The sequence below is a fragment of the Tachyglossus aculeatus genome, chromosome 2 (assembly GCF_015852505.1).
Source record: "Tachyglossus aculeatus isolate mTacAcu1 chromosome 2, mTacAcu1.pri, whole genome shotgun sequence".
Lineage (NCBI taxonomy): Eukaryota > Metazoa > Chordata > Mammalia > Monotremata > Tachyglossidae > Tachyglossus > Tachyglossus aculeatus.
In genome coordinates this window covers 135,103,947-135,129,748 of record NC_052067.1, presented here as the reverse complement: position 1 = coordinate 135,129,748, position 25,802 = coordinate 135,103,947, and the positions used below count along the sequence as shown (strand labels likewise).

General features: G+C 44.3%; 1 protein-coding gene, 1 non-coding gene and 1 pseudogene across 3 annotated transcripts in view; all 3 read left to right on the top strand.

Annotated features, from left to right (window-relative positions):
• Positions 1-11,613, top strand: part of LOC119950036 (RING finger protein 112-like) — a 40,919-nt gene extending 29,306 nt beyond the window's left edge. For both annotated transcript variants that reach the window (XM_038771945.1, XM_038771955.1), the window contains 3 exons: positions 2,509-2,562; positions 6,870-6,941; positions 10,786-11,613. In XM_038771945.1, the coding sequence (XP_038627873.1) occupies positions 2,509-2,562; positions 6,870-6,941; positions 10,786-11,034 (375 nt within the window). In that variant the 3' untranslated portion in view covers positions 11,035-11,613. The remainder of the gene's footprint in view (positions 1-2,508; positions 2,563-6,869; positions 6,942-10,785) is intronic.
• LOC119923407 lies at positions 3,651-3,788 on the top strand. Its single transcript, XR_005448851.1, has one exon. It is a non-coding gene; the product is annotated as a small nucleolar RNA SNORA7 (small nucleolar RNA).
• A 6,425-nt stretch (positions 11,614-18,038) lies between the features above and the next one.
• On the top strand, positions 18,039-20,405 carry LOC119942859 (annotated as a pseudogene).
• The last annotated feature ends 5,397 nt before the right edge of the window (positions 20,406-25,802 follow it).

Below are 25,802 nucleotides of genomic sequence, written 5' to 3'. Positions count from 1 at the left end.
TGAGCATTTACTGTGTGCAGAGCGCTGTACTATGCGCTTGGGAAAGTACAATACAACAATAAACAGATACATTTCCTTCCCACAACGAGTTTATAGTCTAGAGGAGGAGACAGACACTAATATAAATAAATTACAGATATACATTTAATCAGATCAGACATGGTCCCTATCCCACACATAGTCTTAGTAGGAGGGACACTAGGTATCAAATCCCCATTTTATAGTTGAAGGAACTGAGGCACAGAGAAGTGCTTGCCCAAGGTCACATAGCAGGCATGTGGTAGAACCCAGGTGCTTTGATTCCCAAACCTGTTCTCTTTCCACTAGGCCATGCTGCTCCAGTGTCTGGATGGCTGCCTGATAAAAAAAAAATAGCCATCAATCAGTGGTATTCATTAAGAACCTACTTGTGCAGAGTGACATTCTAAACACTTGGGAGAATAAAGGAAGATGAAACAGTTCCTGCCAACAAGCACCTTACAGTCTGAGGAGACACATACAAAATAATTTGCAGAACAGGGAAGCAGAGACTGAAGATTTAGTAAATGCAAAATAAACTCTTAAAATGGAGTGCAGTACTGATATATACAGAAGGTCTAAGGTTCATTGTAAGTGCATAAATACTGAGGTACTGCAAAAGTGCCGGAGAGGTAGTTAGAAGTAGTAAAAGTAGTAATAGTACTTTTAGCAACATAGCATTGGCCTTCCCAGACTGAGTCCCCTCCTTCCTCTTCCTCTCCTCCCCCTCCCCATCCCCTCTGTCTTACCTCCTTCCCCTCCTCACAGCACCTGTATATATGTATAATGTTTGTACGTGTTTATTACTCTATTTATTTTATTTTGTTAATATGTTTTGTTTTGTTCTCTGTCTCCCCCTTCCAGACTGTGAGCCCACTGTTGAGTAGGTACCATCTCTATATGTTGCCAACATATACTTCCTAAGCACTTAGTACAGTGCTCTGCACACAGTAAGCGCTCAATAAATACGATTGAAAGAATGAATGAATGAGCAATGTAGCTTAGTGGAAAGAGCAGGGGCCTGGGAGTCAGAGGATCTGGGTTCTAATTCCAGCTCTGCCACGTATCTGCAGTGTAACAATGGGCAAGTCACTTCACTTCTCTGTGCTTAAATTTCCTTATCTGTGAAATGGGGATTCAATACATGTTCTCCCTCCTACTTAGGCTGTGAGCCCCATGTGAGACCTGATTGTTTTGTGTCTACCTCAGGGCTCAGTACAGTGCTTGGCACATTCATTCATTCATTCATTCAATCATATTTATTGGGTGATTACTGTGTGCAGAGCACTGTACTAAGCGCTTGGGAAGAACAAGTTGGCAACATATAGAGATGGTCCCTACCCAACAGTGGACTAACAGTCTAGAAGGGGGAGGCAGACAAAAAAAACCCAAAACATATTAACAAAATAAAATAAATAGAATAGTAAATACGTACAAGTAAAATGAATAGAGTAATAAATATGTACAAACAGCACATAAATGTACAAATGGCACATGAAAAGCGCCTAACAAATGCCACTATCATTTGTCATGGTTCTTAATGAGAGCCCAATGGGTACAATGCACAGTACTAAATGCTTGGGGAGCTTATACTATAATGAGGAGACAGCCATAAAAATGTTTGTTAATAGAGTAATAAAAATAAATAGTTGAATGTAGAACTGCAAATACAAATTCACCTAAGTGCTAAAGATGAGTTTGGGGATGAGAAGCAGTGTGGCCTAATAGAAAGAGCATGGGTCTAGGAGTCAAGGGGCCTAGATTCTAATCGTGGCTCCTCCACTTGCCTGCTATGTGACTTTGGACAAGTCTATTAACTGCTCTGTGCTTCAATTTCCTCATCTATAAAATAGGGGATAAATACTTGTTCTCAGTCCATCTTCGGCTGTAAGTCCCATGTGAGACAGGAACGGTCAGTCATCATTTAGTATCTACCCTAATGCATAGCACAGTTTGGCACAAAGAAAGCACTTAACATATATCACAGTTATTTTTAATATTACTATGAATAAATATGTAAGTGTGAGGGGGCTGGTATGTTGATACAACTTGGGGTGCTGGGAATTAATTGGGAAAGAGAGGTTTGAGGATGTGCAATTTTCCAAGGGCTTTGGAAAGTACTTTGGTGTCCAGACTGCCAGCTCCTGGTGGGTGTGGAACTTGTCTACCAACTGTTATACTGTACTCTCCTAAGCTCTTAGTTCAGTGCTCTGAACAAAGTAAGCACTCAATAAATATGACAGATTAATTGGTCTGGCTGCTTCAGAATGGGAATGAGCTCCAGGAATTGGGAGAGCAAGGAGCCAAAGATGAGAGAATTGAGAACAAAGCACAGTGAGAAGGTGAGCTTGGAAGGGCTGAAGAGTGCAAGCTTGTTATAATGGGATGCCATTTTCTGCTTTTCATTGGAGTTGCTTAATGGGAATTCCAGAATGACTGTGATTGTGCTGAATTCTCTTTCTAATGTTTTTCATTTTGGTTATTTCCTAGGAAATTGCTGGTATCATAGAGAATACAAGTTATAACATTTCTTCTCCTGCTGAGGTAATTCATGATCTAATGTTGGTTTTCATTAGCCTTATGGGGAAGAAGACAGAAACTGTTTCACATTCCTCTCTGCCAGGATAGAATGTTCATGTTTTTCAAGGCCTTCTAATTTAGACCCACCTTGGTCCTGCACTGTTATTATTCCAAATCACTACAAAGCCAAAGGGAAATCTGTGGTAAACAAGAAAGGCAACTTGGGCTGTTCACCGAATAGAATGTCAGGTGGAGAAATAAGCACATATAAAAATGCCCAGATTCTTTCACACAAATGGTAAAAACTTTTAAAATAAAATTAGTGAATTAGAATGCTCTATGGCTGCATTCAATCATATTTATTGAGCGCTTACTGTGTGCAGAGCACTGTACTAAGGGCTTGGGAAGTACAAGTCGGCAACATATAGAGAGGGTCCCTACCCAACAACAGGCTCACGGTCTAGAAGGGGGAGACAGACAACAAAACAAAACATGTAGACAGATGTCAAAATCTTCAGAACAAATAGAATTAAATATGAGAGAGAGAGAGAGAGAGAGAGAGAGAGAGAGAGAGAGAGAGAGAGAGAGAGAGAGACCTGTTTGCTGCGGGCCAGCTCTTCAAGATTTATTTTAGAGTCTGTCAGCTGTCTGTAAGCAAACTGAGGGCAGGGATCATGTTTATTTTGTACAGTGCTCTAATCGGACTGAACACTCAGTAAACACTATCGGTAGAGAAGCAGCATGGCATAGTGGAAAGAGTTCGAGCTTGGGAGTCTGAGGTTATGGGTTCTAATCCTGACCCCGCCACTTGTCAGCTGTGGGACCTTAGGCAAGTCACTTCACTTCTCTGGGCCTCAGTTACCTCATCTGGAAATGGGGATGAAGACTTGCGTCCCACAGTCTTGGGGACGCAAGTAAGCGCTTGCGTCCCCAGCGCTTACAACAGTGCATGGTACAGAAAAAGCGCTTAACAAATGCCAACATTATTATTATTATTTGGATACAGGCCTGACAGGCTATGGATTATACAGCCAAAACAGATATTTTCAGGTAGGCAAGAGGTTAGTCAAATATCTAATGAATAGTATTTATTGAAGGTTTACAGTGTGTAACCCCTTTCAGGGTCACACCTGGAAAGTTTCCAGTATTCTACCAGTCTCGGCTACAGGAGGAAGAGACAGGCAGAGGCATACCCATTCCATTCCTAGTTTGGGCAGTGGCTAGCCAGTGGAAGGCAATCTGCTACAAGTCAAACTCACCTGTGGTGGGCAGCAGTTGCATGGGAGAGAGTCGAGGGTGGAGATTCAAGTTTACTGCATGGATGGAGGCAGTAGTAAACCAATTCTGTATTTTTACCAAGAAACCTATCAGAACAATTGATGGAGGTGGGGCATTCTGGGAGAGTAGCTATGAGTCTCAGATGACTCAACAGCCTGAGACAAGAAAAGGAAAGCTATAAAAATTAATTAGCATAGCTTAATAACAATTTGAGGGAAGAAGTGAAAGGAAGGTTTTGAATAGAGCAAATGATTGTTTTCTAGAGCCCATTGGAAAGATAATAGTCTGTATTTAATTCTGAGCAATGAATGGAACATGGTGCAGAAAGAGTATGTGGGAGAGTATCTCTGAAATAGTAACCACAACTTGATTAAATATAACATTATTGCTGAGGAGGTAAGAATAGAACATCCGTCAAAGGAGTATTCTGATAATATGTACACTTTAGAAAAAAAAATGAAAGGAACAACTTGAAAAAGTAGTAGACTAGAAGCCTGAAGACTGGATTTTTTTAAAAAAATACTAGAGACCCAGATAAACGTATGCCAGACACACACACACAAGAGGAGACAAAATAAAAACTTTGCATGGGAAATTGTCAAAAAAGAAAAAAAATTCATCCCGGTAAAAAATTGAAAACCCAAAGAAGGGGATAGGCACAAATGAGAAATTATGTGGAACAAAAATGGTTTTGAAGAGCTCCAAGAGAAGGATATTTCAGCTAATCAGTAATTATTAAAATATATCAAAAGCAGAATGGGGAATCAGTAAGGCCCATGGTGATTAGGTGTAAAAGGTGCACTCAGGGTTGGAATAATGATAGCCAAGAAGCCCAATGCATTCTTTGGTTTGTTTTTTTTTTCTGACAAAGATGTTAGACTTTCTCCCACATGAATTATTTTTATGGCCCATACACATTAGAGGAATTGGATTGAATTGTGGCAAACCAATAGGGTATTTTAAACAAAAGTCACAAACTTGGTGCAAGAAACCAGGACCAGTTAGCATCCACCTAATAATTTTGAAGGAACTTGGTGAGAAAATTGCAAAACACCTGATAGGGATATGTAACTTCATCATTACGAAGGCCTGATATTCTATTGGTGTACCTCCTGTCTGTAAAAATAATTCTAGAGGTGACCTTGGAAACCATAGATGCATGAAGCTCACTTTTAAAATACATTAGAATTGATAATCAAGGCTAGGATCAGGGAGTCCTTAGAAAAATGCCGCTTGTGAGGAAAACACAACATCGTTTCCTGGAGTTCTTTGACTAGGTCAATAGGGATGGGATAGAGAGAACCAATGGACATTAGAAATTTGAGTCTTCAAATGGCCTTTGTGGAACCCAGGAAAGTTAAGTAAATTGTAAGATTGGCGAGAATGTTCCTTTGAATGGAAAACTCCCTGGTAATAGAAAACAAAGGGTTGGGAAACAGTGTTGCCAAGTGGATAAGGATGGGCCTGGGAGCCATAGGGTCTGGGTTCTAATTCTGGCTCTTCCATTTACCTGCTGTGTGTCCTTGGGCAAGTCACTTCACTTCTCTGTGCCTCAGTTTCCTCAATTGCAAAATGGGGATTCAATAACTGTTCTCTGTTCTTACTTAGACTGTGAGCTCCATGTGGCACAAGGACCGTATTCATCCTGATTAACTAGTATCTACCCAGTGCTTAGAACAGTGCTTGACACATAGTAAGCACTTAAAAAGTACCATTTTTGAAAGGGATAAATACAAATAAAAGGTAAAATATAAAGAGTGGGGGTCCACCCCCACCAAGGCCAATTTTATTTAATGTATTCATAAATCCAAGCTGTTTCTACTTGTTTTGTTTTGTTTTATTGTGTTTTTTTTTAAAAAGGATATTTAAGTGCTTATTATTTACCAGGCACTGTACTATGTGTTGCGATAGATACAAGCTAATCAGGTTCCATACTGTCCATGTCCTATGTCAGACACATAGTCTTAATTCCTACTTTACAGATGAGGTAACTGAGGCACAGAGAAGTTAGGTGATTTGCCCAAGGTCACCTGGCAGCACTGGTGGAGGTAGAATTAGAACCCAGGTTCTCTGACTTCCAGGCCCATGTTCTTTCCACTAAGCCACGCTGCTTCTCTAAGTTCTTCTGGGTGAGAAAATGCTCTGCAGATAAGGATAAACAGTAATAATAACAATAATCATAAAAATAATGGCATTTGTTAAGTGCTTACTATGTGCCAAGCACTGTTCTAAGTGCTGGGGCAGTAATAATAATAATGATGATGGTATTTGTTAAACACTTACTATGTATTGAGCACTGTTCTAAGCATTGGATACAGGGTAATCAAGTTGTCCCACGTGGGGCTCCCAGTCTTAATCCCTATTCTCCAGATGAGGTAACTGAGGCCCAGAGAAGTGAAGTGACTTGCCCAAGGTCACACAGCAGACAAGTGGCAGAGCTGGGATTAGAACCCAAATCCTCTGACTGCCAAGCCCATGCTCTTGCCACTAAGCCACGCTGCTTCTCTGTAGGAAAGTTGAATGAGTTTCAGTATGAACCTGTGCAAAATTATTTACATTTAAAGAACTATAATGCAAATGACAACTCTAAACTGATTTTAAATTATGGTGATGATTATGATGTTATAGAGTCTCCTGTAGGCAACAGTTAGCCTTAATTTTGAGACTCCAAATAGACTCTAAAAAACCTAGACACAGCATTATTGACTATTCTATTTAAAGGGGAAAATTAGAGACATTTAATCAATCCCTAAACGAGGATGATGCACATTTAAAAGGACAACCATCAAAAAGTTTCTTCATTCAGCCTGTTGCCACTATCAGAAATAAAATATTGGGGCCAACCCAAGAAGGGTTATTAACGTTCTGATAGGGCATTCTCAACTTTGATACAACAGATGAGGACATTGTGTAGTCATTGTAGATGCTTGATAAATTTCTAGAGCTGCCAAATCTGCAATTTCCAGAGTCCTACTGCACTGATTTTTATCAAATATTTATATGAAATTAGCAAATGCAAAGGATTTTACTGAGTTATTCTTCCATTCTCACAGATGAGGAAAGTAATTTTAGAGCTGCAGAAAAAAAGATTCGTCGATGATTTTTGTGAATGGATGAAGACAAAGGTTTGTACTTTAGTTGAAGGGCAGGAGAAGTGTTGGAAATCCAGCTGCAAGCCCTGGGGAAAGTAAGACTTGATCTTTTAGGCTAGAGAGTCCAGTTATTTTCAGGGTTTCTTTAAGTGGAAACAGTTTCATCCTCAATCACCTTGGTTGCTCTGCTTTATATAAAACAGCACCATTGTGCTATTCCTAAGAAGCAGCAACAAAAGTATCATGCAATATTCCAGGTATTCTACCTCTCTAATCTAGACTTCTCCCCTTCTCTGCAACCTTGCATTTCCTCCTGCCTTCAGGACATCTCTATCTCTACATCCCACCAATGCCTCTAACTAAATATGTCCAAAACAGAACTCATCTTCCCACTCAAACTCTGTCCTCTCCCTGCCTTTCCCACCACTGTCAATAGTACCACTATCCTCCCTGTCTCACAAGCCTCTAAATTTGGCATTATTCTTGACTCATCTTTCTCATTCAAACTGCATATTAGATATGTCACAAAATCTTGCCAGTTCTACCTTCACAACATTTCTAGAATTCACCCATTTCTCTCCATCAATCAGTCAAAGATAACAAACTGAGCATTTACTGAGTGCAGAGCACTGTATTAAGCATTTGGAAGAGTACATGATTCCTGCTTTCAAGGAGTATACAATCTAGTCAGGAAGACAGACATTAAACTGATGGAAATAGGATATATACTTAAATTCTGAGGGGTTCAGGTGGGGTGAGTAATTTGATGTTTAAGGGAACGAGACTCAAGTGCAAATGCAATGCAGAAGGGAACGGGGATAGGGAGAGGAAATGAGAGATTAGTTTAGGAAAGCTTCTTGGAGGAGATGTGCTTTTAACTGAGAAGCAGTGTGTCTCAGTGGAAAGAGCCTGGACTTGGGAGTCAGAGGTCATGGGTTACCTCATCTGTAAAATGGGGATTAAGACTGTGAGCCCCACATGGGACAACCTGATCACCTTGTATCCCCCCCAGTGCTTAGAACAGTGCTTGGCATATAGTAAGCCCTTAACAAATACCATCATTATTATTATTATTATAGAGCTTTGAAGATGGAGAGAGTTAAAGCCCTCAATGATCTTGCCCCTTCTTATCTCACCTCCTTTCTCTCCTTCTACATCCCAGAACATCCCTGACCCTAACCCTTGAAAACCTTATTGAAGGCACATCTCCTCCAAGAGGCCTTCCCTGATTAAGCCTTTATTTCATCTTCTCCCACTCCTTTCTGTGTTGCCCTGGCACTCGGATTTGTACCCTTTATTCACCCCTCCTTCAGCCCCACTGCACTTATGTATATAATTCATTTAATTATATTGCTGTCTGTCTTCCCCTCTAGACTCTAAGCTTGTTGTGGACAGGGAGTGTGTCTACCACCTCTGCTATACTATATTCTCCTAAGTGTTTAGTACAGTACTCTGCATGCAGTAAGCACTCAATAAATATGACATTGATTTATTGGTTATACGCTGCAACTTCCTCTACCTGTAATTTATTTTAATGTCTGTCTGCCTCAATAGACTGTGAGATCCTGGAGGGCAGGGATTGTGTCTCCCAACTCTATTGTATTGAACTCTCCCTAGTGCTTAGTACAGTGCTCTGTTCATGGTAAGTGTTCAATAAATACTGTTGATTGATTGGTTAGAGAATGGGATTAGAGTGTTGGTGAGGATACAGAGATATTGTACAGGTGCTAGAGATGATGAAGTCAAGCTTGTGTCCAAGTTGGTGAGAGGGTGACTTCTAGAGTGTGAGCCCGTTGTTGGGTAGGGACCGTCTCTATATGTTGCCAAATTGTACTTCTCCAGCACTTAGTACAGTGCTTTGCACACAGTAAGCGCTCAATAAATATGATTGAATGAATGAATGAATGGGTGAGATGGAGTGGAGCAAAAAGTCAGTGGAGTTGATGAGTTAGAGGAAGTGGGCAGCTAGGAGGTCACCTGGAATATTCACATGGATATTGAAGTCACCTAGAATCATTCTAGGGATTTCATTCATTCATTCATTCAATCATATTTATTGAGTGCTTACTTGTGTGCAGAGCACTGTACTAAGCACTTGGAGAAAGAGAGAAGAAGCAGTGTGGCCTGTTAGATTGAGCACAGTCCTGGGAGTCAGAAGGCCATGGGTTCTAATCTTAGCTCTGCCACTTGTCTGCTGTGTGACCCTGGACAAGACACTTAATTTCTCTGTACCTCAGTTCCCTCATCTGTAAAATGGGGATTAAGACTGTGAGCCCCACGTGGGATAGGGACTGTGCTCAACTCAAATTGCTTGAATCTACCCTGGCATTAATACAATGCCTGACACATAGTAAGTATTTCACAAATACCACAATTATTATTATTATTCATTGTTATTTAAAAGAAATAATAATAATAATGATGGCATTTGTTAAGTGCTTACTATGTACGAAGCACTGTTCTAAGTCCTGGGGGGGATACAAGGTGATCAGGTTGTCCCATGTGGGACTCACAGTCTTAATTCCCATTTTACAGATGAGGTAACTGAGGCACAGAGAAGTGAAGTGACTTGCCCAAAGTCACACAGCTGACAAGTGGTGGAGCTGGGATTAGAACCCATGACCTCTGACTCCCAAGCCCGGGCTCTACCCAGTGAGTGAGGTGTAAAAATGGTTCATAAAGTTGGCCATGGGGCCTGGTGAGGACTGGAAATGAAGGCAAACTAAAATTGGAGTAGGCGATAGAGGTGGATGATGTGAACTTCAAAGGAGGAGAGAGAGGGATGGAGAGGTTGAGATGGTGCAAAAACGGCATTGGGGAGTGAGTGCTTAATACAGTGCTCTGCACATGGTAAGTGCTCAATAAATATGATTGAATGAAGAAGGAAGCCAACCCCTCCCCTTTCCCAGTGAGGTTTGGGGAGTGGAAGCAGATGAGGGCCCCTTGGGAAAGAGCATCAGAGGAGGCAGCATTGTCTGGGAGAGCCAGGTTTCAACAATGGAGAGAAGGAGCAGTGACTGGGCCAGGGACAGACTGAGGATAAAGGGGAGTTTGCTCAAAATGGAGCAGCATTCCACTTGTCTAAGTTTATACAGAAGGCTAGTAGTAGAGCTGGAACTAGAGGCCAGGTCCTTGTACTCCCAGACCCCACTGGTCTCATGGTGGACTAGGACACAGGCCATTCAGATTCTAGTCCCAGCTCCCCCATTTGCCTGCTCTGTGACATGGGGCAGTTACTGAACTTCTCTGGGCCTCGCTTTCCTCATCTTTAAAATGGGGATACTACCTATTCTACCTCCAACTTAAAATGTGACTCCCATCTGGGCCAGGGACTGTGTCCAATCTGATTATCTCATATTTATCCCATTCCTTGACACATAAGAAGTACTGTATGAATGCAATGATTAATAGTGTTATCATTTTGAGAACAGATCCTTTCAAAGATGAAATGAACAGCAGGATTTCAGGGTCAGTCAATCAGTGGTATTTATTGAGCACTTTGCACATAGTAAACACTTAAATGCTATTATTATTATTATTATTATTATTAGAGCATTGTATTTAGCACTAGGGAGAGTACAACATGACTGAGTTGGTAGACACATTCTCTGCCCACAATAAGTTTACAGTCTAGAGTAACTAGAAAGCTTAAAGTCTGGAGAGCTTACAGTCTAAGCTCCTCACAAGCAGTTGGAGCCATAGTAGTGACCCCAAAGGTCTAAAGGTTGAGATGGCCTCAAACAGCCACTGGTAAAGTGGTTCCCCATCTGTATTGTGTCTTAGGGGTCGGGTATAGAGAGAGATGTGAATGGTTCTCATGGCAGCACATGGTTGAGTTCCACCGCAGCTAATGATCTCTTTGTTCTGATTATTGCAGATATCCCAAACGAACTATGTGGGTTGCTATTTCACAAGACCCAGCAAAATGAAAAGTCAATTTGAAGAGGAATTTAAAAACAGGTGTAAGAAAGTGAAGATAAATGAAGAAACCCAAAACTATATGAAGAAAGAAATGGACTCCTACTTAGAGGACTACAAAGCAAACTTTTATAGGAAAAATCTATCTACTGGTCTGCCAGTTGTTGCCCTTGGAGCAATGACATTGCATTTCCATCTACAAGATTAGCGAGTTCTGTAGTTACACTTACTACACTTACAGTGTCAGTGTTTTCTAAAGTACTTTTCTAAAGCAAAAAGTAAAGTAAAGCATTTCCATCTACAAGATTAGTGAGTTCTGCAGTTACACTTACTACACTTACAGTGTCAGTGTTTTCTAAAGTACTTTTCTAAAGTAAAAAAGAATGCAAGGCTGGAAAATCCTCTACTAATGAAGATAAGGAAGCTGCCAAAAACGAGCAGGGGGTGGAAGGGGAGGAAGCAGCTTCAGGGGAACAAGGAGAGGATGCATTTGAAGAAATGGAAGGGGAGGGAATACAGGGACATAGAAATAAGGATAATGGTGACCTGAGCAAGGATCAACCGGATGGGGCCTCTTGGAGCAAGAGTGCGAGTCAGTTACTTCAAGTGGCTTTTGGGTTGATCGTAGCGGGGCTAGTCATAAGAAAGTATTTCCCCTTCTGATTTGATTTTGGACTCAGGTTCAGTGACATTTGGGCAGCATAGAAAGCAGGTAGCATTCTCAGGGGGCAGAGGGAGAAGAAGAGGAAGGGTCTAGAGTGGTACAAGTTACTCTTGACATATATAATTCTATTTTGACTCTATTAATACCTGTCTACTTGTTTTGTTTTGTTGTCTGTCTCCCGCTTTTAGACTGTGAGCCCGTTGTTGGGTAGGGATTGTCACTGCCTGTTGCTGAATTGTACTTTCCAAGCGCCTAGTACAGTGCTCTGCACACAGTAAGTGCTCAGTAAATATGATTGAATGAATAAATGAGTGAATAAATAAATACTTTCTAGATACACACATATCTGTGTCTTGTCCACGTCTAGATCAAGGTTCTTGTTTATGTCTTGAGGCTAGGTGGGGCCAACTGAGAAAAATAATTGCAAACAGATGATGATGTGTGGAAGAATATATTGGAAACTTCAGAAGACAAAATCAAATATAGTTCACAAAAAACACCCCCCCACTCCAAACCTCCCCCAATACTGAGATTCTCTGTATCTTTCCTGCACTGTCCTACCAATAAAGCTCCTGCGAAAAAAAAAGAAATCCGCCCCCTCCCCCAAAACAAAAACCTATTGACTCTCACTCTGAGTTTAACAATAGCCACTGTTGGGATGTTTCTTCTATGGCCAGATCCAGCAGCATGGCTCAGTGGAAAGAGCCCAGGCTTTGGAGTCAGAGGTCATGGGTTCAAATCCTGGCTCCGCCAATTGTCAGCTGTGTGACTTTGTGCAAGTCATTTAACTTCTCTGGGCCTCAGTTATCTCATCTGGAAAATGGGGATTAAGACTGTGAGCCCCACGTGGGATAACCTGATCACCTTGTAACCTCCCCAGCGCTTAGAACATAGTAAGTGCTTAATAAATGCCATCATTATTATTATCATCATCATTATTATTAATAGTGCAGCTGGAGATCCAGGCTCTTCTCGCTACCAGTCTCGGGGAAGTGTAGCATAGAGAACACAGAGACCACAGCTCGCACCCAGTCAGGCACCTTTAATCCCACTCCCTCCCGGGGGTGCTCAGGACATGACTGCTGGACCCGGCATGGGACGGTCCACAGACTGAGCACTGGCCGCTTAAATGGGTGGGTTTTAATAATAATGATGGTATTTGTTAAGGCCTTACTATGTGCCAAGCACTGTTCTAAGCACTGGGGTAGATACAAGGTGATCAGGTTGTTCCACGTGGGGCTCACAGTCTGAATCCCCATTTTACAGATGAAGTAACTGAAAAGTGAAGTGACTTCCCCAAAGTCACACAGCTGAAAAGCGGTAGTCGGAAAGAGCAAGCCCATGCTCTTTCCACTAAACCTCGCTGCCTCTCCAGGGTTTTAACACACCTTTTCATTTGCATCAGGCCAACCCTGGCTGACACAGTCAGCTCCCTTGGCCCTCCCAAAGATATTCCCCTGGGAATGAACTCTCATTAGACTCTGTGCTATCCTTCAGGTTCTGAAGCTTCTCGTTGGTGGTTGAGCAGAAGTTGGCATCCTTCGTTCTCCAATGGCCTCTGTTCATTACTCACAGTTCCTCCTCCATTGGTCCCTTGATCTCCACCTCATGGCCCAATCCACACTCTTAGAGCTATGTGTCCTTGGCCACCCCCAAAATACCAAGGTGTTGGGGAAACAAGGGGTGCTAGGGTCACTTCCAAGCTGTGATAAAGGCTGGTGGTTGGAGATGTCCTGCAGTGACTGTGGCTTCATGAGCTGCTGTGATACGCACTGTGACACATTTGGTGTTGGGGTGTGTGCATGGTGGGTGCCACAGTTGAGAGGGGCTGGGAGAGGGAAGGAAAAGAGCAACGTCAGCAGGTTGGAGCCCCCTCTCCTCACTGCAGGGCCACCTTGGACAACGGGGGCAACCACGTGGCTTGAATCTCCCTCCCCAAACCTCAGCGAAGCTCTACCCAGACAACGGTTTAGATCCAGGGAAGGGAAGGAACAGTGGGGAAAACCCACCACAGCAGCAAAGGCTCTGTGCAAGGGGCTCTGTGTTAGAGACCATGCAGAAATCACCTCTCTGCCTCAGAGCCCAAGCCTGAGGAGGTCAAGGGTAACACTTTTCTGTGGTGATTGCCCTAAAATCTCCCCTGTGCCTCTCCAGGTTCACCCTCCTCCTGCTCCTTCTTCGACTCTCATCCAGCCCAGCAGTATATCTCAATATGTACCCACTCCACCCACACCTCTGGGTGTCAAAATGTGTGCCACAGCCCGTGGCAGCTCCTGAAGCCACTGTCGCTTTAGGACACATCCAACCCCCGCCCTATCACATTTTGGGATTGGTTGGATGGTTGACATTTGTGTCCAGGCAATGACCCCAGTGTTCTGGGGCACCGTCCATGCGTTCTTGTATCTGGGAAATGGCAATGTTTGCCTGCTTCTTTATAAAGGACCTTTAATTATCATTTGACCGAAGGCTCTCCATCACCTCGCCCCCTCCTGCCTCACCTCCCTTCTCTCCTTCTACAGCCCAGTCCGCACCCTCCGCTCCTCTGCAGCTAATCTCCTCACCGTGCCTCGTTCTCGCCTGTCCCGCCATCAACCCCTGGCCCACATCATCCCCCTGGCCTGGAATGCCCTCCCTCTGCCCATCCACCAAGCTAGTTCTCTTCCTCCCTTTGGGGCCCTACTGAGAGCTAACCTCCTCCAGGAGGCCTTCCCAGACTGAGCCCCCTCCTTCCTCTCCCCCTAGGCCCCCTCTCCATTCCCCCCATCTTGCCTCCTTCCCTTCCCCACAGCACCTGTATATATGTTTGTACATATTTATTACTCTATTTATTTTACTTGTACATATTATTCTATTTATTTTATTTTGTTAATATGTTTGGTTTTGTTCTCTTTCTCCCCCTTCTAGACTGTGAGCCCACTGTTGGGTAGGGACTGTCTCTGTATGTTGCCAACTTGTACTTCCCAAGCGCTTAGTACAGTGCTCTGCACACAGTAAGCGCTCAATAAATGTGATTGATTGATTGATTGATTGATTGATTGGGATTGACCCTAGCATTCCGTATTTCCTTTTAAAACACCTTTCCCCACCCTTCTAGCCTCCCTGACTGCCATCTTCAACCACTCACTCTCCAACAGCTCCTTTCCCACTGATTTCAAGCATGTCCATATACCCCCTATCCTAAGAAAACTCTTCCTTGCCTCCATGGCATCATTCAGTTTTCAACCAATAATAATAACTATGGTATTTGTTAAATGGTTACTATGTGACAGGCACTCTACTAAGCACTAGGGTGGATACAAGCAAATCAGGTTGGATACAGTCCCTGTCCCATGTGGAGCTCAGAGTCTCAATCCCCATTTTATAGATGAGGTAACTGAGGCAGGGAGAAGTTAACTGACTTGCCCAGGGCCACAGAATAGCCAGGTGGTGGAGTTGGGATTAGAACCCATGACCTTCTGACTCCCAGGACCATGCTCTATCCACTATACCATGCTGCTAATCTGCCTCCTACCATTCCTTTCCAAACTCATCTAGGGAGTTGTTCATATCCACTGCCTCCACTTCCTCTCCCCCAATTCTCTCCTCAACCCACTGCAATATAGCTTCTTCCCCTTCCACTCCATATAAATTTCCCCTTTTAGATCACAAATGACCTCTTTCTTGCCAAATAATAATAATAATAATGGTATTTGTTAAACGTTTACTATGTGCCAAGCACTTTTAGCCTCAACTTAATCCTTCATCCTTTATCCATCATCAGGGAAGCAGTGTTGTCTAGTGGAAAAAGCACAGGCCTGGGTGTCAAAGGATGTGAGTTCTAATCCTAGCTCTGCCACATGTCTTCTGTGTGACCTTGAGTAAGTCACTTCACTTCTCTGTGCTTCAGTTCCTTCATCTGTAAAATAGGGATTAAGACTGTGATCCCAATGTGGGACTGTGAGCCCATTGTTGGGTAGGGATTGTCTCTTTTGTTGCCGAATTGTACTTTCCAAGCACTTAGTAGAGAGCTCTGCACACAGTAAGTTCTCAGTAAATACAACTGAATGAATGACAGGGACTGTGTCCAACATGATTATCCTGCACCGATCTCAGTGCCTAAAACTTAGTAAGCACTTAACAAATACCAAGATTATTATTATTCATTCAATTGCATTTATTGAGTACTTATTGTGTGCAGAGCACTGTACTAAGCTCTTCTTATTATCCTAATTCTCCTCAACCCCTCAAACATTCAATGGTATTTATTGAGTGCCACTCTATTAGGAGCTCTGTATTAAGTGCTTGGGGGAGAACAAAATGACAGATTTGATTATTAAAACATGTTATACCATATTATAACATCATGCCCTGCCCACAGTGAGCTTGCAGGCTATAGGGGGAGATAGGAATTAATATAAATAAATAATTTATATAATATAATTTATAGGTATGTATATAAGGCTATGGTACTGAGGGTGGGGTGAATAGAAAATGCCAAAAGGTCACAGATCCAAATGCATAGATGACATAAAATGGAGAGGGAGCTGGGGAAAAGACAGCTTAATAGGGAAAGGTCTCATGGAGGAGATGTGATCTCAGTAAAGCTTTGAAAGTGGGGAGAGTAGTGTTCTGGCATATATAAAAGAGGAGGGAGATTCATAGAGGGATTATATAGGAAAAGGGTGAGTGGCAAGATAGGTGAGATCTGTGCACAGTGAGCAAGCCGGCAGTAGAGGAGCGAAGTGCGAAGGCTGGCCTATAGTCAGTGAAGTAAGGTAGAAGGAGCCAGAGGGTTGAGCACTTTGAAGCTGATGGTAAGCTCTCAGCTGCCACTCTGTCTCCTTGAAATACCATCTAACCTTAGCTTCACTGCTACCGTCCTCTTCTGATTCTCCTATTTCTCTGGTCACTCCTTCTCAATCTCCTTCACGGGCTCTTCCTCTGCATTACACCTCTGAACTGTGGGAATCTCTCAAGGCTCAGTTTTGGGTCCTCTTCTAGTCACCATCTACAACCACTCCCTTGGAGAACTCATTCACTCCCATGGCTTCAGCTACCATCTCTATGTGGATGATTCCCAAATTCACCTCTTCAGCCCTGACTGACCTCTCTCCTCTGCAGGATTGCATTTCCTCCTGCCTTCAGGACATGTCTACTTGGATGTCCCACCGACATCTCAAACTTAAAATGTCCAAAACAGAGCACCTCATTTTCTCACAGAAGCCCTGTCCTTTCACCAACATTCCCATCGGTGAAGACAACCCTCCCAGCCTCACAATTTCAGAAGCCCATAACCTTGGTATTAGCATCAAAATGTTGCTTTCATTCAACCCACATATTCAGTCTGTCAACAAATCCTGTCGGTTCTACCTTTCTTCTCTGACACCACCCTGGACCCCACAAGCTCTTTACACTTCGGGTTGGACATAAAAGAAGTACCTGAATCTTCTCAACACCTCTCCAGGAGTATAGAGGGAGTTGAACACTACCTTCTCGGTGATGGAGGTGGAAGACACCCCCTTGTGCCTAAAAACCTGTTGAGTCCTCTGTTTGTCTGTCATCACTGGATGGCTTGGGGGAGAGGTTTTAGGGTTACTTGGAATCTTGGAGTGAGGTGGATATAATAATCATCATCATCATGTAATTGTTAAGGCTTACTATGTGCCAAACACTGTTCTAAGTGCTGGGATATGAAATTCCTGCTATGGAAGAGGCACAATGAAGAATATTTTGCATTTCCATGTAATATCACACCTCAGGTTTTCTCTCCCTTCAGGGTCTTCATCTCTTCCCTCAGCCTCCAAACCTCTAATTCCAGTTCCCATTGACCCCTCCACCTGCCTCCTATACCCGTTTGCCTCCCCAGTGACAGTTGAGGCTATAATCATTCAGGAATCAACCAGTACTTCCTGCTGCCCAACTAAATTTCTTAAAGCAGCAATGTGTCGTAAATTCTTTGTTTCCCTCCAAAAGAAGCAAATTCCAACCCCCTAATCCTGGAGCACCATTTTTTTTTAACCTGGCTCCATTTTGGGTCACAGACACCTCTGCCCATTCACTAAGGACAAGTATCTCCTTTGTTTGAGGTGCCATATAGGATCCTCCCCTTTTTTTCTGGAAGAACTCACCCAGGTGCTGTAGGTACCAGGGACTCCATTCTTCTATAACCATAGAAGGATCCCCAGCTCACTGCTCACAGTCTTCTAGACTGTGAGCCCGTTGTTGGGTAGGGACCGTCTCTATATGTTGCCAACTTGTACTTCCCAAGCACTTAGTACAGTGCTCTGCACACAGTAAGCACTCAATAAATATGATCGAATGAATGAATGAATGCTATGTCAAAAACACTACCACTCCCAGAGAGGTATAGCATGTGAACAACAGCTTCACTACAAGATTCTCTTGAGCTAACCTACTCACTGAGATTTGTTCTCATCTCTCCTTTCTCTAAAGTCTCGCTTCCATTCTCCCTTTTGCCTGAAATTCCACCCCTCTTCACACCTGGCAGGCCACTGTTTTCCCAATCTTCATGGCCCTTCTGAAAGAACAACTCCTTCAGGAGATCTTCCATGATTAATCTCGCATCTCCTCACTCTACATCCTCCCGAACTGCCTCTTCAGCACTTCTGTATCACCTAAACACTTGCATCTTCCACATCTGCTTAGCACGTATGCGCACATCTTCATATTTTATCACATCCTGCTATCTATAATGCACTTTAGTGCCTATCTCCCCTTTAAATTATGAAATGATTGAAGGCAGGGATCAAGCCTTCTACACTGTGAGCCCGTTGTTGGGTAGGGACTGTCTCTGTATGCTGCCAACTTGTACTTCCCAAACACTTAGTCCAGTGCTCTGCACACAGAAAGCGCTCAATAAATACAATTGAATGAATGAATGAATGAAGCCTATGAATTCTATTGTACTCTAACGTATTTGCTTCAGTGTTCCGCATAAGTGCTCAATAAATGTGATTGATGAAGGGGGAGTAAAAGGAAGAGAAGGAGGAAGAGGAAAAGGAGAAAAAGAAGATGGAGGAGGGGGAGAAAGAGGAGAAGAAAAGGAGGAAGAGGGAGAAGGAATGTTAACTTGGTGCAGAGCACTGTGCTAAGCACTTGGGAGAGCACAATATAACAGAATTGGTAGTCATGTTCCCTGCCCACAAGGTGCTTACAGTCTAGAGGGAGAGACAGACATTAATATAAATAAATAAATATGGATATGTACATAAGTGCTGTGGAGCTGAGAGAGAGTGAATAAAGCATACAAATCTAACTGCAAGGATAATGCAGAAAGGAGTGGGAGAAGATGAAGTAATAATAATGATAATGGTATTTGTTAAGTACTTACTGTTCCAAGCACTGTACTAAGTGCTGGGTGGATACAAGCAAACTGGGTTGAACACAGCCATGTGGGGCTTAAAGTCTTAATCCCCACTTTACAGGTGAGGTAACTGAAGCACAGAGAAGTGAAATGACTTGCCCAAGGTCACGTAGGAGACAAGTGGCTGATCCAGGATTAGAACCCATGACCATGACTCCTAGGGCCATGCTCTATCCACTATGATGGAGTGCTGCTTCTGACCTAATCAGGGAATAATAAGGTGGAAGAGGAGAAGGAGGAGGTAGAAGAGACGGAGAAAGGAGATGGAAAAGGAAACTGTGAGCCCATCTTCTAGACTGTGAGCTCATTGTTGGGTAGGGACCATCTCTATACGTTGCCGATTGGTACTTCTCAAGCACTTTGTACAGTGCTTTGCACAAAGTAAGCGTTCAGTAAATACAATTGAATGAATGAATGTGGAGGAGGCAGGAGGGAAAAACGTTTAAAATGAATATACCTAGACAGAAGAGAATTAATCTGCTGTAAACCCTCAGCACCCTAAATGAAAGCACTCCCAAGACTCCATTCAACTATTTCCCTCTCTCCCCTTCTCTCCCCAGGGTTCCTAAGCCTGCCTGAAAGTGAGCAGGGAGCTGGTTCAGCTCACCCTTGTCCTGGCCTGGGAACAGCAGCTTCCACCTGCCCACGGGTATTCATCCTGCTCCGAATCCTGGGGCTGGAGAGCACCCAAAACTGGATCTCTGCCTCCTTCTGCTCCATGTATGCCACGGCCCTGGTGGGGAACTGCACCCTCCTCCTGGCCATCGCCACTGAACTGGTGCTCCACAAGCCCATGTACCAGTTCCTGGCCATGCTGGCCATGACTGACCTGGTACTCTGCTCCTCCATTGGGCCCAAGGTGCTCAGTATCTTCTGGTCCGGCTCCTTGGGCTGCCTGGCCCAGCTTTTTTTCATCCACTCCTTCTATGGCGTGGAATCTGCCCTCCTTGTGACCATGGCATTCAACTGCTATGTGGCGGTGTGCCAGCCCCTCACTATATGTCCATTCTTCCCCCAACGGTCATCAGGAAGTTGGGGCTGGCTGCCCTGCTGCGAAACCTCACCCTGGGTTTGCCTCTCGTCTTCCTGGTCTACCAGTTGCCCTACTGTCATACCAGTGCTATCCCCCAGACCTATTACGAGCACATGAGCGTGGCCAAGCTAGCTTGCATGGACATCATCCCCAGCATGGTCTATGGCCTCACCATGGCCCTCTTGACCATGGGGCTAGGCATTGCACTCACTGCTGGGTCTTATGGCCTGATCCTCCAAGCCGTCTTCTGACTGCCCTCTTGTGATGCCCAGGTCAAAGCCCTGAGCACCTGTGGATCCCACATCTGTGTCATCTTCACCTTCTACTTGCCTTCCTTCTCCTTTTTCACCCATCGCTTTGCCTATGGATTTCCCCCTCCATGTGCACATGATCCTAGCCAATCGCTACCTCCCAGCACTCCCAGTGCTCAACCCCATCATCTACAGGGCCCACTCCAGAGAGATCTGGCAGAGCCTCTGCCGGGTGCTTGTCCAGGGCTCATCAACAGCCCAGCCCTGAGGCTGGGGAGGGATGGCTTTTTTGGGCAGCTCCCAGCTGGCCTGGGCTCCTCTTTGTACAGTGCTCAGCTGATCCAGGCTCCCTGATTACCTTGTATCTACTCCAGCTCTTAGAACAGCGCTAGGCACATAGTAAGCACTTAACAAGTACCATAATGGTAATTATTATTATTAGGGTAGCCCATGGGAGCTAAGCCTACAGCTCCATGATTCCCTTCAACAGATGGAGAGTAGCTTGTGTTGGAGGATTGGCTCCCTGCTCTGAGGGGCAAGAAGGAGGTGCTCCATTACTGAAGCAAGACACCTTGTTCATAGGCCAAGAGAAGAGTGCAGTAGACTCCATTAACTGTTAATCAATCAGAACTATTTATTGAGTGCCACCCATGTGCAGAGCACTGCACTAAGTGTTTGAGAGACTACCATAGAGAAGAAGCCCACTAGGAGCTGGCAATCTAGCAGGGGAGACTGAGATGATATAATTTGCAAATAGGAGGAAGAACAGCTCAAAGACTATGAGACCTTAAGTACAAATGTCCAACAAGAAGCAGTGAGTGTCAAAGAGTTAAAGTGGTGCCTAAGGGCTGAGATGATAATATGAAAGATGTGACTTGGGGAGAGGAAAAATTCATCTGGAAAACCTTCCTGGAAGTGGTGGGATTTAAAAGAGGCTTTGAAAGTGGGGAAAAGCTGATCTGATGGTTTTATGTGCGAAGAAAGCTCTAGGCAGGAAGAAGAATAAGAGCCAGGGGTAGAAAATGGGAGAGTTGTGTCCTTTAGTTAAGATAGAAGGGGGCACATGCAAACAACAACAACAACAAAAAAAATGACCTAGTGAAGCAGAGTCTTAATTTGAAACAGCAGGGAGATCATGGCAGCAGACAGACAAGCCTGAATGGAGGCTAGGAAATGATCTGGGCACCAGGAGGCTAACTCAAAGACAGACAGGATCTGCATGGAAAAAATGCATTGGCCCAGCAAGGAGCTATCTTTCTTTCCCTGCACACGGTGTGGGAATGAGTGTCAATTATACACTGTTTTCTTTTTTCAGTCACACCCTCATAACCGGCAAGGATCTCACCACCAGCAGTCTCACCTTTGAAAATGAAGGACAGCTTTGAAGGACCTTGGTTACCATGGAAACTAAGTAAAGATGTAATCTTTCCTCTTGAAATGAGAATCACAGAATAAAACATTATTGCCTTGACCACGGGGTGGGGGGCGGGGGGGAGATCCTGGAGACATATGGTGTCCCCATGTGATCATAATAATAATATTTGTTAAGCACTTACTATGTTCTAATCACTGGGGTAGATACAAGGTAATCAGGTTGTCTCATGTGGGACTCACAATCTTAATCCCCATTTTAAAGATGAGGAAACTGAGGCACAGAGAAGTTAAGTGATTTGCTCAAAGTCACACAGCTGACAATTAGCAGAGTCAGGATTAGAACTCACAACCTCTGACTCCCAAGCCCGCGCTCTTGCCACTAAGCCCAGCTATTTCAGAATCTATTCTGGGCTCAGGGTAGGGAGGTGTCTCTCCCACTCTGAGCTTGAGTTACGGTTGGGGGGAAGCGGTTCAAGTATTATCCTCCTGGGTAGTGGGATGGAAATAATGGAGACCTTGGAAAGGATTTAGGGGGTTAAATTGTGGACATCAGCAGATTATTAGGACGGGGGAAGTGTTCTTCAGCTGCAGCAAGAGGGAGTGCATTATGATCTGATGAAGAACTTCTTAAATGTGAGTGGTGAAGAGAGAGAATTGGGACTTACCACTAAAGACAGTGATATCTTCTTTCCCTGAAGAGACAGAAATAGGTCAGACCCTCTATGTCCCACTCAATGTCTTTCACAATACATTGGTGCTACTTTTGTTATATCTTCATTCCTCCTCCCATAAATACAGTTGGTAAATAATGTCAATCTGTCCACTCCATTAGATTGTAAGCTTCTGGAAGGCTAAGGGCAGTGAGCATGTCTCTTCCTTGTTTGGTGCTTTCTCAACTATTTAGGACAGTGTTTCATACTCAGTACGTGCCCAATAAATGCCACTGGTGGTGGTGATGATGTGAGTCTAGTTTGCAACTGTGCCTGGAGGCAGACGGCTGGAGCAGATGACAATTAGAAGTCTCTGCCCATCTGGGGAGTTTCCAGTCCTCTATTCCAAGGGTCCACCAGGGAAAGGTCAGGTAGGAGTAACATTCCACCCTGCTATTCATTCACTCATTCAATTGCATTTATTGAGCAAATACTGTGTGCAAAGCACTGCACTATGCACTTGGGAAGTACAAGTCGGCAACATATAGAGATGGTCCCTACCCAACAACGGGCTCACAGTCTAGAAGGGGGAGACAGACAACAAAACAGAACACGTAGACAGGTGTCAAAATCGTCAGAACAAATAGAATTAAAACTATATGCACATCATTAACAAAATGAATAGTAAATATGTACAGGTAAAATAGAGTAATAAATCTGTATAAATATATATACAGGTGCTGAGGGGAGGGGAAGGAGGTAGGGCGGGGGGGGAGGAGAAGAGGAAAAAGGGGGCTCAGTCTGGGAAGGCCTCCTGGAGGAGGTGAGCTCTCAGTAGGGCTTTGAAGGGAGGAAGAGAGCTAGCATTGCTATTCAAATGTATCTAACTGGCCTCAGCAAACTATTTGTGATTCACTAGCACTGGCCCTTTAAATGGAGTTTTCAGGCACTTCCCCAGAGTAGCTTCTGTATGGACACTGATACCCAGAGTTTCACACCAAACCTCCCAGTCCCTTATAGATGCCCCCTAGTGCCCCTGCCTCCTCCCTGATGGGGATCCAAGGGCAAGGAAGTGTGAAAGGGTGAGGGCGTCAGTACTCTTGGTTTTGATTTTGGCACTTAGGGTCTGATGGACACGTGGGCCTAACTCTCCAGTCCCTGGTTCCCCCAGATGGTGGGAGGCGGGAGGGAGGAGATTAAAAAGCCTGTGACCGCTGTTCTCGGACCTGAGGCTCACTGACCGACTGCAGTGCCCGTCATATCCTTGGGAATAGCAGAGCCAGGTAGGAGAAGAGTGTGTTGCAGGGGTAGAGAGGGTTGTTGGGCTGGGAAGCAGTGCTAGGGAGGAGGGAAAAGAAGGACAGAGGAGCAGCTGGGTGCAAGGTCAGAACAGGTTCATCAGAGTTCCCCCTTTCATGGACTCCTGTTTGCTGCCTTCTCAATAATGATAATTGTCTTCAGTCCTTGAATTGGTACAGTGTTTTCCATGGCTTACATCACTGTACCTTTGTAATGTCCTTGAGAAGTAGGGAGAATCATGTATTATTTTCTCCCCCTTACAGAACAGGAAGCTGAGGCCCAGAGAAATTTAGCAATTTGCCTAAATCCCCCACAACCTCAGTGGCAGTGTTAGGAAGAGAACCCAGGCTCTAGATTATGCTGCCTCCCTAAAGCTGTGTCATCTATCCCCCTGCCTCTAGATAGAACCACCCTGAACCCAGTCTCTCCTGCTTTTAACATTCCCCAGAAAAGACACTCCAGTGCCCTCCAGTTATCCCATGCCTCACAAAATTCTCTGACTTCTAATCTTAGAGAAGGAGCATGACTTAGTGGAAAGTGCACAGGCTTGGGAGGATGTGGGTTCTAATTCTGGGTCAGCCACTTGTCAGCTGAGTAACCTTAGACAAGCCACTTAACTTCTCTGTGCCTCAGTGACCTCATCTGTAAAATGTGGATTAAGACTGTGAGCCCCACGTGGGACAACCTGATTACCTTTATCTACCCCAAGGCTTAGAGCAGTGCTTGGCACATAGTAAGTGCTTAACAAATACCATTATCATTATTATCCCTAATCTAATACCTTTCATGCTGTTATTTGAACTCAGTTGTCCTTTCCAGTCACTCAGTCATTCACTTAATCATATTTATGGCGCACTTACTTTGCAGACCACTGTACTAAGCATTAGGAAAAGTACAATATACAATAAATAGATATGTTCCCTGCACACAAAGAGCTTGCAGTCTAGAGGGGGAGACAAACATTAATATGAATTTTAAAAATTACAGATAGGTGCATAAGTGCTGTGGGACTGGAAGGAGGGGAGAGCAAAGGGAGCAACTCAGGGAATCACAGAAGGTAGTGGGAGAAGTAGAAAGGAGGACTTAGGGAAGGCCTCTTGGAGGAGATGTGCCTTCAAAAAGGCTTTCAAATGGGGGGAGAGTAATTGTCTGTTGGATATGAGGAGGGAGAGCATTCCAGACCAGAGCCAGGATGTTAGTGAGAAGTCGGAAGCGAGATAGACAAGCTTGAGGTATAATGAGAAGGTTAGCATTAGAGGAGTGAAGTTTGTGGCCTGAGCTGTAGTAATAATAATTATGACATTTGTCAAGTGTTTACTATGTGCTGGGCACTGTACTAAGTGCCTGTAGGAGAGTAGTGAGGTGAAGTAGGAGGGGAAAAGGTGATTTACTGTTTTAAAGCCAATGATGAGGGGTTTTTCTTTGATGTGGATGGGCAAACACTGGAGTTTCTTGAGGAGTGGGGAAACATGGTCTGAATGTTTTAGAGGAAAACGATCCAGGCAGCAGAGAGGACTCAAGTAGGGAGAGTCTCGGCTTCAGGGCTCTCCATCACCTCTCCCCCTCCTACCTCAGCTCCCTTCTCTCCTTCTACATGTCCAAGACTGAGCTTCCTGTCTTCCCTCCCAAACCCTGTCCTCTCCCTGACTTTCCCGTCACTGTGGATGGCACTACCATCCTTCCTGTCTCACAAGCCCACAAACTTGGTGTCATCCTTGACTCTGCTCTCTCATTCACCCCACACATCTAATCCATCACCAAAACCTGCTGGTCTCACCTCCACAACATCGCCAAGATCTGCACTTTCCTATCCATCCAAACCACTACCTTGCTGGTGCAAACTCTCGTCCTATCCCAACTGGATTACTGCATCAGCCTCCTTTCTGATTTCCCATCCTCCTGTCTCTCCCCGCTTCAGTATATACTTCACTCTGCTGCCTGGATTATTTTTGTATAGAAGCGCTCTGGGCATGTCACTCCCCTCCTCAAAAACCTCCAGTGGTTGCCTATCAACCTTCGAATCAAGCAAAAACTTCTCACTCTCGGCTTCAAGGCTTTCCATCACCTCACCCCCTCCTACCTCACCTCCCTTCTCTCCTTCTAAAGCCCAGCCCACACATTCCACTCCTCTGACACTAACCTCCTCACTGTGCCTCATTCTCGCCTGTCCCATTGTCGACCCATTGCCCACATCCTACCTCTGGCCTGGAATGCCCTCCCTCCACACATCTGCCAAACTAGCTCTCTTCCTCCCTTCAAAGCCCTATTGAGAGCTCACCTCCTCCAGGAGGCCTTCCCAGACTAAGCCCCCCTTTTTCCTCTCCTCCTCCTCCCCTCCCCAT